Here is a 17121-nt window from a genome sequence, read left to right on the forward strand (position 1 = left end):
ACCTGACATCTTCAGACCAGATATCTGCACTTTTACACCATCTTTCACAAAAAGGCACAGGGTGTGATATAGAGATTATGACTCAAGATCTGACAGGAAGCAATTCGATGTAAGAAAGTGAATGAAGTGTGTAAACTACAGTAATAAAGGTCCTTTAACCGCCACAGCAGCATGTTAATAACCAATGAAACTCCGAAAGCTGGACTAAAGCAAAACAGGTTTTTTTATGTACTGTATTCTGTAGTAATAATAATTATGCCCTTAACATGAGGTGTAATTAACCCAGGACTAAAACAACTAAGACATACATCGGATACAAAAGCGTAAAATGAAACACGAATCTCATAAACACGAGGACTTTGCCAAGCAAGCAGGCCAAAGGAGTTAGCGTGCTCCGTCAGGTGTGTGTTGAGGGGCAGGAGGGTTTAACCAGTCTAACCACTGAAAGGCAGGTTCACATTAACCCTAATCCAGTCATCCCACTCCATTGTATAATGATATCTCAGATGTACTATGACTCAGTCTCCAAAAAGCAGAATATCTTGCACTGGTACGCTCTTCCTTCAAGGCTGGAAGCCCGGACTCCTCCAGAAGTCCATGTGCTCTGACGGCCCTCTGGTCAGAAAGGCATCCTTGAGGTGACCGCTGTCTGCCCGCTGTCCTTTTCATGTGGTGACAGCGCCTATTCTGTCCGTGGAGTCCCCACCGCTGTCACAGATCACACTCCTTAATGGCGTGCGGACACCCGGGACCCTCCAAGATCTCAGCTGAGTGTGGTCCAGTGTGATGACGCACGGTCCAGTGTGATGACGCACGGTCCAGTGTATTAAATTCCCTTCGTACAACAAGGCCCATGTCAGCACCATGCTACTGCCCCATTCAGCTGCCTCCCAAGTTACTATACAACAAAACTCAGCTGTAAGACTGCCGAAAATAAATTAATTCAGTCTATGCAAGATATTTAATACCTCTGAGGAAACTGAAATGTATAAAAGTATAATTTTATATAAGATGCATATATGAGAATTTCAAATTATTTCTCCTTTGGTGATTCTTCCTGGTTTCGGGAAGACGGGGACTCCCCAGGCAGGAACTCTCCACATCCTTTTCATCGCTTGTGTTTGAGTCTGAATCTTTGGATGGCCTCTCCTTCACCCATCCCTCTCATCCGTGTTTAGTTGCATTTGCAGGTCTTAACTACCATGTTGGACAGCTGTTCTACCTGAAACGAGAACAGGGGCACCTTCAGAACACCTTCAGGAGTTCATGGAGGAAAGAAAACCTCCTTTCAGACCACGGACCAGCGATCCCGTTCATGTGTAACACCGTGCAGCAGTGGAGATTGGTGCACATCCTGATTTTGCCGAGTTCAACGTGTCCTTGGGTCAACAAGGGAGGGGCTTGCGTTTCCCTTCTTTAACCAATCAACGTCTTCATTGTATGACATCACCACAACCTGCAACGGCTGTACAGAGCAATGTAATGTGTGTCTTTATTTCATCATGACGATAAAAGCAATGATAATAATAATAACAAGGTGCGAACCAACAACCTTCCGATTTCAAGCACAGGGGCTTAGCCCGCCGAGCCACACTGTTGCTAGTTGGATTCCTGAGTTTGAAAATGAGAAAAAAAACAGACCAATGCGGTGATGTCACACAATGAAGGCTGTGATTGGTTAAAGAAGTGAAACGCGAGCCCCTCCCCTTGTTGGACCCAGGGACACATCGAACTCGGCAGAATCAGGATGTGCAGAGTGTGACGGCCAGTCTTTCACCTTGTGCTGCCTCCCTACGTAGTAGAGAATGGGCAGGGGGTCCAGAACCTGAGGTGTGCAGCAGGGCTGTGCTGACGCCCCTGGGTTGTGGTGTTTGTACAGAGCCAGGATCTGCCAAAGGAACAAACAGAACCACTTTTAATGGGGGAGAGACTCCCAAAATCAGCTCATGCTGCTGGGCTCAGTCTGACTCACCTTCCACTGGCTCATTTGTCTTCCTTATGTGAAACTCATAAGGAAACAGTTAAACTTACTCAGTGGCATTGGATTGCATACATACACACCCACTTACATATATAACGTACAAAAATATATACTTGAATATAAATGTACATAAACATATTCCCTCTAAGCATACATAGTATTTAAACTCAAACACAAGCAGACTCCCAAACCCTGCAATCCCACAGAGACCCTTGAATTATGGCGGATGTTACAGTGGATGATGGCTCAATGTGATGGTTCAGTGGGATTACCGACCTCGGGACACAGCGCATTCCATGCTGCATTTAGAAAAAACCGCAAGACCCCGGCTGTCCTGCCAGCAGCAGGGGGGGTTACTGCACGTTGGTGTGGCACGGCCATTAATGAGCTGTGTCCACATATACACACAATATAGAGAGTATTTGTAACCCAGGCTTACAGGCATACATCAACATGCATCCATCGATATCCATGGTCTGTTAAACTCAAAACATTTGTGATTGGCTGGGGGGGTCGCTTAATTGAACCCATTAAAGCCTCTTAATGAGTACCTGAGAATATTTATTGTCCGCATTCCAGATGTACGTGCAGGAGCCCATGCAGTAGTTGGCGTGGTATCCTTTCGGCTTGTAGATCCATTTCCAACCCAGATCTTTCCGGAAGTCAATGTACAGCTTACGCACGCAGCAGTCTTCATTGTTTCTGTAGTTAAAAGGACATTAGATTATCATCCTCTGTCCCACCTGACAACGACTCGTGAAGATTGACACCTGGGAGTGGTTGGACTCACTCGGAGCACGACTCCTCGGTGGCAGTAGAGCGCTTTCTGCGTGACGTGAGCTGGCTGGCGCGGTCCTGAGGGATCGACATCACCAGGAGATGCGGCTTCTCACCGTTCTGGGACACGGTCTTTAGGTCCCCTCTCGTGTTAGTCATTCCTACAGGGTGACACAGTCAAGTGAAAAATTTACCTCCAGAACAGACAGAGGTGTTTGTGTGGGGAAGCTGGCAGGACACAAGAACCCTAGACTTAAGCCTGGCAAATCATCTGGTTCTGCATTAAACTCCATTGCCAGCAGTGTCACACCTCCAGATTCAGTGAAATAATTCTACGAATGGAAGCAGCCGCCTCAGACCAGCCAACAAGAACCAACAGCAAATAGCATACCTGACATCTGGAACTTGAAATTTTCAGGCGAACCCCCACAGCTACAGTATAGCTTCATTTGGAATTGCGGGATATCTTCTGTGGAATGACAAACACACAGCACACAGCGGAGATGAGGACCGCACCGTGGACCAACGTTACCGCTGATGACGCAACGATCTCGGCCGTGGTCGCCATACAGTTCATGAACACACTTGCCATTGCCCAGTAGCCAATCCCTGACGGTCTGTGTAGCATTGAAGGACAGCCACTGGTTCGTCATCTTGGAGTTGACGAAGCGTGACCCCAGGTAGCGAGCCTTCTCGCCAACGCCGCTGTACAGCTCCATCCTCTGCTCTTCGTCCTTGTCCATGGTAACCGTTTTGATGGGCAGCCGTAGCTCGGCGTAGGACAGCAGTTGCTCGTTCACCAGCGCTGCCCGAATCTCGCTCAGATTGAACATCATCTGATGCGCATTGTTATCAGAGGGATCTGGAGGGAGGAAAAGTAGAGCTTTTCATCGTACCGATGCAGAACAACTACATTGTCTACATTACCTCATTTTGCACAAGACTTAATATGCTGTCGGCCCACTGGAGGCAGTGATGTGGTCTTGATGCAGCAGTGTTACTGCAACGCTGCAATTAGCCCAAGTAAACATGCGTCGTAGTATACTACAGATCGCGAGAAGACTGTGGTGTGACCCCTTTCCGGCCACGACACAAAATAAAGAACTGAGATCCAGTGGTTCTGGGTTTTGAGAAGCTGTCGGGTATTGCGTCACAACCCTGCAATGAAAAGAGGTGTAAGGACAAGGGGTGGGAGAGGGACCAGAGCAACCCTGGAGGAGACCGGCTCAGACATCGAGACTCTGACTCTGGTCCGGCTCAAATGGGCCACTGCCCTGTCCCAGGCCAGAATGAGCCACCCTGGGATGTGTACTGGAAACTACAGGTTCACAGGGGTGTCCAAGTGACACTGGGGGATGACAAGCCAACACGAGAAGTGGAGCAAGTGGAAGGAGTGTGACATCTCCATGGTAACCAGCAGAGAGAAAAAAAGGGGTAAGGAAAACAGGAAGTGAGCCGTGAGTGCGGGCGGATGACAAGAGTTGAGGATAGGAGACGGTTGGAGGAAAAGGAGGGCCAGTCAAGCCAGGGCTGATTTCTCTGGGACTAAGGGACAATCCCTGTGTGCTTTTAGGAGGCTTCTAATGGAAACTCTTCAGTAAAAGCATGTTTTTTTGAACTTACCAATTCTAAAATGCCATTGATGCTTTTGTGGAACATACACAAAGCATGATTCTGCAGACTAAAGCCATGAAATAATCTCGAAACCAGTGTGATATTAAAAACAAAACCCCTTAAAGAGCCAGAAGTCAAAACAGCACGAGACTGAGTGTTGGTGTGGAAGATTTGTGAGTTTAATCAGAGTCTCTACACAGGTAAACCCGGACAGCTGTCCTGACAGGCAGGCAGGCAGCTCTGTAATTACTCCTGTGAGACCTGGGATACCAGCAGACTTAAGTAGCTGCCGACCGTACTACACAACACTCGTGACTGTACATTAACCCCGTCTTCCATCCCAGTGCATACATTTCTCTCCCTAGCCTTCTCTCTGCTGCTCTGCCCTTTCTCACACTCTAACAGAGAGCCACACAGCTACCAAGGTAATGCAGCTGAAACTAATGGAGAGTTAATAATAAACAGAAAATACCGAACTGGCCTAGAAAAATCACCAAAATAATAAAGCTTGTCTTTGCCAAGCCTGCCACTTGGAAACTGGAAACAAATAGTGCGATTTACACCCCAGTGCATGCAATCAAGACTTGTATCCAAAGGCCTTGCTGAGATTAAGAATAATGTGCAAAGTAACAAGGGTTCCTCATCCTTCAGCCTACGTGAATGCTGGCACCGTAAAACACTAGTTTAGGTAGAACGTTTATCAGTTTCCTGTTTTTTTAACGAGACACAAATGCTGAAAATCGCAAAAGAACTGGAAAATTATCTGAACACCATGCTTTGATTGCCTCGGGATGCTTAAATATTTGGATAATTAACTAAAATACTGGCCCAGAATGTTCTCTTCCTTTGTCATAATTACTCTACAACATGGTGGTTGTCCAAGGTAGGGCACAGGCGATACAGAGGCCTAGAGGGGGGCCAAGGCGTGCGCTGCAAAACCATGACGATAGGAAGCCTTACTTCCTCACTATTTTTACAGAACCCCGGCTTCTCTGCGATCAATAGTTTGCCGGCTTCCTTCCTGCCTGCCAGAATCCCACGTGGGCAACCATCTCAAACGAGCTGAGTCAGAGAACTGCTTCTTGGTGACGTCCAGCTCACGCGAGGCAGGTACCGCGGAGCTGTTTGGCTAGTGCGACAAGGCGCGACTGAGAAATACAGCATGAAAGAAATACGAGGTGATGTGGGGGGGGGGGGGGGTTAACAGGGAATCTCCGGATCAAACAGAAGGACCCTTGAGCCTCAGTCTGAATTTCGTTTAACCCTCTAGTCGTCTTGGTGTTTGATATATTTTTATTTCTCCTAGCAGAAAAGCTTCCTGTTTCTGCTGTGTTAAGTGAGTAGCTCCTGCTCCAAAATGGCTGTGGAGGAAAAGCACAGGATGGAAAAACAAAAACAAAGACCTAAGGACGGACTAAGGACAATTACAGAAAATGGTTGGATGGATAGTTCTTCTATAGCAAGTGAATAGCATGCCAATGGAGAGATTTCACAGGGAAGAGAAAACATTTTGGGGGCACCATGCGAGACAGCAGCAGAGGTAATGCTGGGGATTCTGGGAGCGCGACAAAGCTGAAGCCAACCAAACTGCGGCAAGCACTAGCAGAGCCTCAATTCTGAAGATCAGCATGTTATGGGGACCCTGCGAATGGGACACATCTGTGTGCTGGCTGCCTGTTTATGCAGGGATGCTGCCTTTTTTGGCAGTAAATCCCGTGGGTTCGAGGCACAAATGACAGGATGCTGCTCTTATATCTGAACAGCCAGTTTGTTTGTGTGTGTGTACATGTGCATGTGTGTATATCTGTTTTTAGATTCACGCATCCGTGTGTGTGTCTGGGTCTACATGTGTATTCAGATGCATGTGTGTATTTGTGTCTGTGTGCCTACCTCTGTGTTTGGCTGTATGTGTGGGGGGAGGGGGTTGTATTTACCATATTATGGGGACCAAATGTCCCCAAAATGTGGTAAAATCTGTTAGTTTTTAGCTTGTGGGGACACTTTTCAGGTCCCCACAATATAGACCTCAATTTTATAAAAATTTGAATGCAATCAGAAAATGCCTAAAGTTTTGTACTTGGTTACTTACAGTTAAGGTTAGGTCTGGGTACGGGGTAAGGTTGTAATTGCTGGGACTAAGGTTTTCTCATAGAAATAAACGGATGGTCCCCACAAACATATGAACATATGTCTCTGTGTTTGGCTGGATGCGTGCCTGTCTCTGTGTTTAACTGTGTGTGTGCCTGTCTCTGTGATTGGCTGGATGTCTGCCTGTCTCTGTGTTTAGCTGTGTGTGTGCCTGTCTCTGTGATTGGCTGGATGTGTGCCTGTCTCTGTTTAGAAGTGTGTCTGCCTGTCTCTGTGTTTAGCTGTGTGTGTGCCTGTATCTGTGGTTGGCTGGATGTGTGCCTGTCTCTGTGTTTAGAAGTGTGTCTGCCTGTCTCTGTGATTGGCTGGATGTGTGCCTGTCTCTGTGATTGGCTGGATGTGTGCCTGTCTCTGTGATTGGCTGGATGTGTGCCTGTCTCTGTGTTTAACTGTGTGTGTGCCTGTCTCTGTGATTGGCTGGATGTCTGCCTGTCTCTGTGTTTAGCTGTGTGTGTGCCTGTCTCTGTGATTGGCTGGATGTGTGCCTGTCTCTGTTTAGAAGTGTGTCTGCCTGTCTCTGTGTTTAGCTGTGTGTGTGCCTGTATCTGTGGTTGGCTGGATGTGTGCCTGTCTCTGTGTTTAGAAGTGTGTCTGCCTGTCTCTGTGATTGGCTGGATGTGTGCCTGTCTCTGTGATTGGCTGGATGTGTGCCTGTCTCTGTGATTGGCTGGATGTGTGCCTGTCTCTGTGTTTAGCTGTGTGTGTGCCTGTCTCTGTGATTGGCTGGATGTGTGCCTGTCTCTGTGATTGGCTGGATGTGTGCCTGTCTCTGTGTTTAACTGTGTGTGTGCCTGTCTCTGTGATTGGCTGGATGTGTGCCTGTCTCTGTGTTTAGCTGTTTGTGTGCCTGTCATGGGCTGTGCATCCATGTGGCCATGCTTGTTTTTCATTACACTGATGTACCACACACATCCCCACACCTCCACTCACTCATCATGTTGAACTTGTGCACCTCCTTGGCAAAGTATTCTTCCTCCTCCTGCTCAGGAGACAAGGGCTGGTCCTGGTGCTGCTTTGCCCACTCCGCGCTCATGTTCACCGCGCTGCTGTAAGCCGAATCCAAGGAGACGGGGATGTTCTCGCCCTCGTCGCCTTCCTCGGGCTCCGGTTCCTTCAGCAGCCGCAGCTTGCTGAGGATCTGGCCCCGGATGGCCTCAATGCGCTTCCTCTTCACCAGCTCCAGGTCCAGCGTCTTGCAGGTCGACATTCCGTCGCTGCCACCCACGGTGCCCAGCACCCAGACTGCAGCCAGAGTCAGCCAACCAGCCCACATGGTCAACCTCCCAGTCACTAAGGCCGCCCCGGAAAATGTAAAATACCTTCAGAGTAGGAGGTGTGAGAGCAAAGGCGTCTCGCTGTAACCTCTGCTGATTGTCCTGCACTGACGGCCAGGGTCAGGGGTCACCCCCCCCCCCCCACGGAAACTCTCACACCCTTAAGGAGCCTGAGTTTCTGAGCACCGCCCTGGTGCCGAATCCAATTCAGAGCTTCCAGCCAGAAAGCCTTGCTGAACCGTCACACACCCACACAAATGCCAGCGGCAACACGAACCTGAAACTCCTTGTTTCACCCCCTAAAGTGCAATTTCAACATCAGCTTCCTCTTACACTGTCTTACACAGACTGCTGCAGATTCTCCTAGACACGTGACTTCAACAAGGTCTCTTATGAGAGATGGTCGAATACATTTTAGCCTGAATATCGTTTCGACAAAACTTAATTGGTGTGTTTCCTGTTATACCTAAAACTCCACTTCCTTCATTGCCGAAGGACAGGCTTACAAAATAGCGTCATCAGACTTTAACGTTCCAATAATTTCCCCAGGAGATTAAACCTCGCCTATATAGTCAAATAAATGGCAGAATGAACCTCTGGGACTTTCTCACCGTACTCGCCCTGCAGGAACTGGTACAGAAATCTCAAACACATACAGAACTATAAGAACAGAACTTCCTCTTTAGCTCAATGACGGCACGAGTCGACTGCATCAAGTGCTATAATCTCAAAACCCTCAAAGAACTGCAGATAAAAAAAAAATAGTGCAAGTGTCAAATGAGCAATGGAAATACACGAAACAGTCAAAACATGCTACGATTTGCAGCACTGTATTACAGTAATTCAGGCTAACATTTTTCTACTTATAAGAGACGATCGAAACTGAAAAAGCAGTATGACTTTTCAACATGTTAACGGACTTCATGAAGAGTTCCTTTTTTTTATTCAGACAACCAAGTGCTTGAGGGACTTCGGTGTCTTCCCCAAAGACCATCTCCGCTAGTGCTTTCCCACTGATTCTCACACGCACGGACAAAATGATTAAGAATTAATCCTATAATATACTGCAAAAACGACCCACCTGCTGGCTTCAGATAAATAGAACCGCTTTGAGCCTAAACGATATGAAACCACGGCCCCAACTCGTGGCTCTTGAAACACCGAATACGGCTCACAAACCGGGCCCCGCTCGGAAATCAGCAACAGTTACAGTAGCAGAAGTAATGAAAATAAAGGGTCTGTAATCAGCTCTCAGGCGTCCTTCCTTTCCCCTTTTCAGTCCATCCGTCCTGCCATTCTTCTACTGTTATTTTCTTTTAAATTGTGCCGATGAACTCTTCTCAAATCTTTTGCATCCTCCGTTTCCACCAGCCCGATCTCCGCCTCTCCTCCTATTTTTGGTGTCAAAGGCTGGCTACGGTCTAACAGCTTGTCAGAGCTTGTGGGTGACACAGATGCACTTCATGTGCGCTTCGCCGTTTTCTCAGCTGCTTTTGAACTGGTTCCTGTTGCTTTGCTAGAATAGCGAGTTCTCCGCCCAGGAAATGAGAGCAGGCTGTGGTATTGAACATCTGCTGCTTGGAGCAGCGCGGCCGACCGGTTTCATTTACCATCAGGAAGTGAGGCTCGCTGCTGGACCAAGCGCTGGCTGAATAAACCCTGGCGGCCGGCAATTATAAGACCCCCGCCGACTTGCGCGTAAAGGGATCAGTCCACAGCTTTTAAAGTCAGACCTGTAGCTGAGTACCGCACTTAGTGCTTACAGGGGTGAAGTGCCTGTCCGCATCATGCATGGCCGGCTGAGCCATGGTATTCTAATTACATGGAGATTTACGGGGGAAACCCAGTTGCTCGGGGGAAAGTCATGTACATATACTGTAGGAAAGTCACAGATACCGAATTAACTTATCAGCTGTAGCTGGGGGGTGTTTCCAGTCAAAATATTTCCGTATCTCTAAAAAGAAGCTTTACTCAGAATTCTCTTTAGGGGAATATTAATTAATTTCCACTAGCTCAAAATTACAAAACGTGTCAGTTATAATTCAGCAGACTAAGTGTTCTGTAAGATATTTAAATAGTAAAATGAACGAAACACACAAACAAAAGCTTATAAAAGCACGAATTAGTTGGAGAAACGGGACCAACATTGTCGTACACATTAAGAACCCGCAACTGGATAATAACCCACAGCGAATCAAAACTACTTAGTCGGTAGCAAGCAGCGTATTGCACCTAAAGTGATGCAGTTGGAAGCTGAAGGATGTCAGCTATGTGATGTGTGTGCATTTACTTCACAAGAGAGGACCTGCTGTAATACTCCTAAAAAGCATATTGGCAATATTATCTAGGTGTAACCCATAAATAAAAATGCATGGTACTTTTGATAAAGGTTTCAGATAAGCAACTAATGTGCAGGTATTAATGATACTGATGTAATATTAGCCGGTACATCTGTACAATATAGGCATAATTACAGGACAAAACAGTTTGAAATCCAAGACGCGATGTTCAACGTTTATGTGTTTATTGCGCCCTCTGGTGCTTAAACTAAGTTTTGTACCAAAGAATAGAACGCTAGACATCAGGTACCAGAATACATCCATATTTAAGCTAAGTAAAGTTAAGTAAAACTTATCCGTCTGTTGATTTCCAATAACCGCACGTTTCAATGGAGTCTCTTCGATTCCGGGACTAATCATGGGAGAGAATAAGACAGAATACAGAACGATATATAGAGCAATAAATAGAGATATTCCCTCGCACCGTCACACTTTGCCGTCACCAGTTTAATCGCAACTGCAACAACTGGCAAAAGTCATACGAACACGGGGAGGAAGCATAAAATTCTGCACCCACAGCTAGTTGAAATCCCCCAGTCCTGCGAGTAAAAAAAAACCTGCGCCCCTCGCCTCCACTCCCTCCAGTGCGTCCAGTTCACTTCTGGATTTACATTTAGCCGTAAATGTAAATCCAGGCCATAGCAGTAGATTTTATTTAAAATGCTTAGCTGACACTTTTACCAAAGCCGAAGTTTCAGTCATTGATGCAGTCTTGTTTAAGGGTACTATGTCGGGTACCTAGAGCAAATTTCATGAGACGGGCTGCAGTCTAACCAATTTTATGTATATGGGCTAATATACGACAGATATATCAGCGTATGTGTTAAACACTAACATCCATTGGTTTCGGTAATTTTACAATATTGTTAAAACATGCCTTCTGTAAACATAAATCAGCGCCTGATTGGTTGATCTAAAGTGGGAGGAGTTCTGAATTGTACCCATTTTTTTCACGATGTCTGCCACGGCAAAATATCCTGCACTCCCGGGACCACGGGGAATTATCCAGATTCTGTGGTTGTAATTATTTTTCTTTTGTTTTTACTCAGTCTGGGAGAATTTGTAACATACTCGAAGACAGGCATATTATTTTTTTTGCGCGGAACAAGTACCATACACCGGGACACCAAGATAGCAGGTGTCAGCGACGTAGAAACGGCGTCGTTACCGCAGCAAATAAAACCGCAAGTCGGAGAAAATAACGCGGAAAATGTCGCCTCAACGCAAACGATCACTTAATGGAGCATAACAGACATTTGTGCGCGACGTCGCTTCATTTAATTAAAATGCAAAGTAACTTAATTGAAACGGGAGCGCAGTTTTGCGCACTGAGATCAGGACACTAACGGGAACTCTATGTTTACTTACGTGGGAAAGTGCAAATAATACGCAAAAAACGTACGCGTTCGCAGAGCTGGAGACCCGCCTTAGAAGATACGAGTTATTTCTGTTGTGAATTAAAAGTGATATCTGACGAAAGGTGAGAAAACACATTCATTGTACCTGTTTCGTGTTCATCTAAAGAGATACTTTCTTTTCCTGCTATTTCACAATGTAAAATACTAAAATCTCTTCTTAGTTAAAAGGCTATTTAAAGGACCATTACGTATCTGAATAATGCGTACTTAATTATTCAGCTTTTCTCAATTCTAGTTAAACAAAAAACGTCCCTCTTTGGTGTGGGGGACCTGGGACTACAGTGGAAACAGGTGTTGGTTAATGTTCATTCTGTGTTTGTGCAGTCCTGCTCTTCCCAATGGAGAAGTATGAGAAACTGGCCAAGATTGGAGAGGGCTCTTACGGCGTGGTTTTCAAATGTCGCCATAGAGAGACCGGGCAGATAGTGGCCATCAAGAAGTTTGTTGAGTCGGAAGATGATCCTGTCATCAAGAAGATCGCGCTAAGGGAAATCCGCATGCTGAAGGTTTAGAGAGATATAACACCGTGCTCACACACAACTTAACTGACAGCAAATGAATAACTCGAGGTGGTTAAAGTAACACGGGATTTAAGGCACTGAACTCGGTCACTGGTTTAGTTCAGTAGGGAAGCATTATGGTGGAGGGTGGTTCCCAGATCACATCTGATCGCTGGCGCCTTTCTCGATCTTACAGCAGCTGAAGCACGTCAACCTGGTGAACCTCCTGGAGGTATTCAGGAGGAAGAGACGTCTCCACCTTGTCTTTGAGTTCTGTGAACTGACCGTCCTCAACGAGCTGGACAGACACCCTCGCGGGTGAGACTCCCGACAGCTTCCGTCCGCGGTGATCCGGCCCCCATCCTTCTGTGCTCACAGACTCGCTGGTCATGCACTTTCGATGCAGGGTTGATGGAGTGGGAGAAATACACTATTACTATTATGTAATGATGTTATGTATTAATTAAAATGGCAGAGAATATTACTGATTATTTTTATTCACTTTATTATTCAGTTCCATCCTCACTCCTAATGCATGTTCTTCCATTATTTTTGCACATTATGTTTAATTTTTTCCCTTTTTATATTAAAGAGAATCTAGCCTACTGTCTTATCCTATCTTCATTATCTTATTTGCGTATGTGGGTTTTAGAAGGGTTTCGTGTCCGAATGAAAAGGTGGGGGGTCATGTATAGGTGAACATACAGTCTGAAGTGTGTTGCCTGGAAACGAGAAACACATCATGTCAAAAACAATGAGGTTAAATAGCAGAGCTTGTACTCTGAACTCGTTAAGAACATTCACATGCTGCTTGGCTTTTTCTCTAAAGTCAGGGGACAAAAGAATCGTTTAGATTCTTCTTAGAGCCGTACAATGAGACAGACCACAAAGGCTTCTTACTGCCTGACTAAGTTTTGCTTTCCCACAATGCCCTGCAGCAGTAACCTTACCCACCCTGGCAAACAAAGGCGCTGGTTGCCGGGGGAGACGGCGCTACAGTTACTGTGGTGACAAGTGAGCTGCTTTGAACCTGCACGCCTTTAAAAAGGCATGAGTTATGTGGGCAGCATATTGTCTGACGAGAGTCCTGCTTTCCCCTCTCGCTGTCTCCTTCAGAGTCCCAGAGGCTCAGCTGAAGAGCATCGTGTGGCAGACTTTACAGGCCATCAACTTCTGTCATAAACACAATGTCAGTACTGCCGGTCCCTATCGTTATTTCCCCTGTGTGCTCACAGCTTGTGTGTCCTCCACCTGCCCACGTTGTAAACAATACTGCACCTATTTTTTTCCACTATGTTGTGTCACTTAGGCTCTTGATGACGTCATTTTTCTTGCGCGACTTCCTCAGAACTTGTCTGTTTAGCTTAAAGGCTAAAGGGGGAATCCCACGATTGTCCAAAACGGCATTCCTGACGCAAAGCTCATCTGTCCTCCCCAGTGCATCCATCGCGACGTGAAGCCAGAGAACATTCTCCTGACCAAGGCGGGGGTCATCAAGCTCTGTGACTTTGGCTTCGCCAGGATTCTCAGTAAATCACAGAGGGATTTTCCTGGATATTTGGCTGCTAATATGCATTGGCTGGCTATTCATAGCAGAGTGACATCAGATTCTCTTCATGTAGCTCACAAACAGTCACCTGGTTGATTCTCGTGTCTGTTTACGGAATAATTTCACTAAAGCTTGCATGGTGTGTTGGTCGCTGACGATTTCTGTATGCGTTGCACTACAGCTGGTCCAGGTGATGACTACACCGACTACGTGGCAACGCGGTGGTACCGAGCTCCTGAGCTGCTCGTGGGGGACACTCAGTACGGTCCCCCCGTGGATGTGTGGGCCCTTGGCTGTGTCTTTGCAGAACTTCTATACGGGAACCCACTGTGGCCAGGCAGGTCCGATGTGGACCAGCTGTACCTCATTCGCAAGACTCTAGGTACCAAAGGCTAGAGGGGTTGTTAGGGAAGCAGAGAAGCTAGACCTGCAGAGTGAAGTCCCTGACATTGTGTCAAGCAAGGCTCTTACCTTGAATTATGTCTATTAAAATATCCGTGGGTGTAATAGGTAATTATGTGGTGCAGTGTTATGACTGGCAGTAAAGCTGCAGTGGACACTGACGTGGACACAGCCTCACACTGCACTGCATAACCTTCTTGTCTCCTTCTCACAGGTGACCTGATCCCTCGCCACCAGCAGGTGTTCCGCTCCAATGTCTTCTTCAGTGGCGTCAGTATCCCTGAACCAGATACCATGGTAACCTTCTGACTCCATCATAATCCTAATCCTAAAATACTTTTGACATATTTTTCATTTATGTACTGATCCTGGATGATTGGTTGATGGATGCTTAGTGACCACTGTGTTTGACTCTCAGTGATTGGCTGATGGATATTTGGTGACTGTTGTGGTGGCTCTCAATGATTGGCTGACCGATGCTTGATGACTGACATGGTGACTATTGGTGATTGGCTGACAGATGCTTGGCGTTTGACATGGTGGCTGTCAGTGATTGGCTAATGAATACTTGGTGATCAACATTGTGGCTCTCAATGTTCTACAGGAGCCCTTGGAGAAGCGGTTTCTTGGCATCTCTCCCCAGGCCCTCACAGTGATGAAGGTGATGGTTTTCTTTCTATCTTTATGTTTGCATGCCCCTCTGACCTGGGAGAAAGAGGGGGGTTATTTGCTTTGCTGCTTCAGAGAAAAGTGTATGTCTTTCACACCCCCACCCCTCCATCTCAATCTGGCTACAGTCATGCCTGGTGATGGACCCCTCTCTGCGGTTGTCCTGTGAGGAGCTGCTGGCGCTCCCCTACTTCTACGAAGAGGGAGGGGTCAGCTGGGGGCGCGAGGGAGAGCGTGCAGGAAGGAAGCCTGACAGGGGCCCCAGACGCAGGCAGCCAGGGGTGCGGATCTTTTTACCATCAACTTCTACTTCATCACATACAAAATATTGCTGTATGCATGCTGTAACCTGCTAAATAAAGCATTTAGCAGTGTTCCCTAATCAGTCAGTCCATGTTTTTGCTCCCTCCGTCTGAAAGCATGCAAAAACATGGGCTGTCTGCGTGTCCCCAAGGACCAGATTAGGAAACAGTGGCATGTAGCATCCAGAGGCTGTTCAAGTGCAGCCTGTCTCAGGCAGGCCGCCCAGCATGGTTACGAGCAATTTTTATCAGGGGTGTAGGGGGAGAAATTACGACCCCTACTGCTCAAAAGAAAATGTTCTTTGAACATATTAAGTTTAATAAAATTAATTATATTGTGCAGTTATATTTGGAAAATGTAGCTTTCATCAGTCATATCAGTGTGTATTTGTAGTTTTATTATATTTCCATATGCGGTCTTGTTCATTATAAATTTATTTATCTGGTTTAATGACTGGTTGGGCTCTCTCACCTTTCACCCTGTGGAACAGTAGCCTGGAATCACCTACAGTGTGAGTGTAGTAGTGTAGCATTGCGTTTGGTCAGGGCAAGGCAAGTTACACTAGTGCAGAGACGACAAGGGACGGTTCCAACTAAAAGTCACTGCCAGTTACTTATATGCTACAGCACTGGAACGTTGCAGCGGCTTGTCAGACTGACACTGGAGCACTTTTGTCCCTGTGTGTCTTTTGTATCTTTGGGTGGATGTTTATTTTGGCCGACTTGTGTCCTCCAGCTCCAGTACCTTCCTCAGCTGCCCAGCAGCAACATCTCACCTGCCCCCGAAGTCAAGAAACTGGTCAAGCCCAGATACGCCCATCACCTGCCTAACATCTAACCAAAAGTGACTGAAGGAGAAATTGTGTGTCTCTGTACATTTGTCAGTTGAAAGCGTCCATGTGAATGATGCTTGTGTGCTTGGTCGCCATGGGAGTGGGGAATAGGGAGACTGTAAAGTAGAAAATGTGTTATTTTAAAAGGCATGAGGAACAGGCACAGAAGTGCTGATAAGCCAGATGTTTGTACCTACAACGACAGGCCAGTACTGGTAATCCCTTTAACTGGACTGAATAAATCAAATAGGAAACATTTCCAACATTTTTTAAATTATTGTTATTATGGAGTAATATTTTCTCTTAAGGTATTTGTAAAAGATATTATTTGTGTTACATGTTTTCCAATAATGCTGCGATAAAAATGGATTATGAATTTGTTGTATTTTTAAATACTGTGTCTTTCCCAGCTTATAATATGTATTTCAGTTATGACCATTATTACTATGATCATTTTCAGCTAATCCGTAGCTTATTCTGGTACTGAACAGTATTTATAGATTTGTCACAGTCAGAATGAGGATAACTAAATATCTAGTCACGTCAGAAGTAGAGTTGGTGAAGAAGGCATTTATGTATTTACGACATTTACAGAAATATTCAGTATCTGTTGTGCTTACATTCTTGTTTCTCCCAGTCCTGTAGTTGCATTGGAACAACAGTGATAGACATTGGTGTATTCTCATAACAAATAGCTACATTAATTTTTAAAATGGCTGCTGTACCTATTGTGGCCAGTAGGGAGCAGCATCGAGCTAGTGCTGGCGCAGCAGGTTGCCAAATTCTCCATTAGGATGGATTCTAGGCTATCAGGCGTCCCTAGGCAGGGAAGGGTAAGGACACCGAGTACAAGGCTGTATCCTCAGCTTGTTCGCCTGTGACGAAATGTAGAGAAGGCGAACTGGTCTGAAGGACACGGGTGATACCTGAATCTTTACAGATGCTACAAAATGCAACGCTGGCATGTTTTAGAAAGATGTGCCAACAGAACTGATGCTTACACTGGAGTCTGGCATTTGTGACTGGTTAAAAAAGCTCTCTTCATATGTTGTTATAGGAATAAAGCGATTTCCTCAAAGTCACTAAACAGTGAGGTGTTTTGTTTCAGAGGCTAATAGATCCTTTATGGCTTCTTGACGTTGATTTTGTTCACAGTGCAGCCAGCACGCGCTTACATATACTCCAGAAAGTCCGTAAGGCGGTCACTATGAAAGGAAATGTGGGGATCATCTGAGACGAGTGGGAAGGCAGCCGTGAGAGTGGAGAAGCCATGTGCTGTAATATCCCCGTGCCACCTAAGTGGATATTTACGTGT

At 46.1% G+C, this 17121-nt stretch overlaps 2 protein-coding genes across 2 annotated transcripts; one reads left to right on the top strand and one right to left on the bottom strand.

The window, feature by feature from the left end:
• Window positions 1–205: 205 nt before the first annotated feature.
• LOC125711525 (transforming growth factor beta-1 proprotein-like) lies at window positions 206–9368 on the bottom strand. The gene is made up of 7 exons (XM_048980506.1): window positions 7451–9368; window positions 3348–3620; window positions 3150–3227; window positions 2772–2919; window positions 2533–2683; window positions 1778–1888; window positions 206–1222 (listed from the first exon to the last, which is right to left on the bottom strand). The coding sequence occupies exons 1-7, from the start codon at window positions 7791–7793 to the stop codon at window positions 1175–1177; spliced, it is 1152 nt and encodes a 383-aa protein (XP_048836463.1). The 5' UTR covers window positions 7794–9368; the 3' UTR covers window positions 206–1174.
• A 1563-nt stretch (window positions 9369–10931) lies between these two features.
• On the top strand, window positions 10932–16887 carry cdkl1 (cyclin-dependent kinase-like 1 (CDC2-related kinase)). The gene is made up of 10 exons (XM_048980507.1): window positions 10932–11613; window positions 11876–12057; window positions 12248–12369; window positions 13168–13240; window positions 13490–13580; window positions 13782–13982; window positions 14217–14299; window positions 14607–14663; window positions 14800–14952; window positions 15710–16887. The coding sequence occupies exons 2-10, from the start codon at window positions 11890–11892 to the stop codon at window positions 15809–15811; spliced, it is 1050 nt and encodes a 349-aa protein (XP_048836464.1). The 5' UTR covers window positions 10932–11613; window positions 11876–11889; the 3' UTR covers window positions 15812–16887.
• Window positions 16888–17121: the final 234 nt, after the last annotated feature.

This window comes from Brienomyrus brachyistius, chromosome 17, assembly GCF_023856365.1.
Source record: "Brienomyrus brachyistius isolate T26 chromosome 17, BBRACH_0.4, whole genome shotgun sequence".
In the NCBI taxonomy this organism is placed as follows: Eukaryota; Metazoa; Chordata; class Actinopteri; order Osteoglossiformes; family Mormyridae; genus Brienomyrus; species Brienomyrus brachyistius.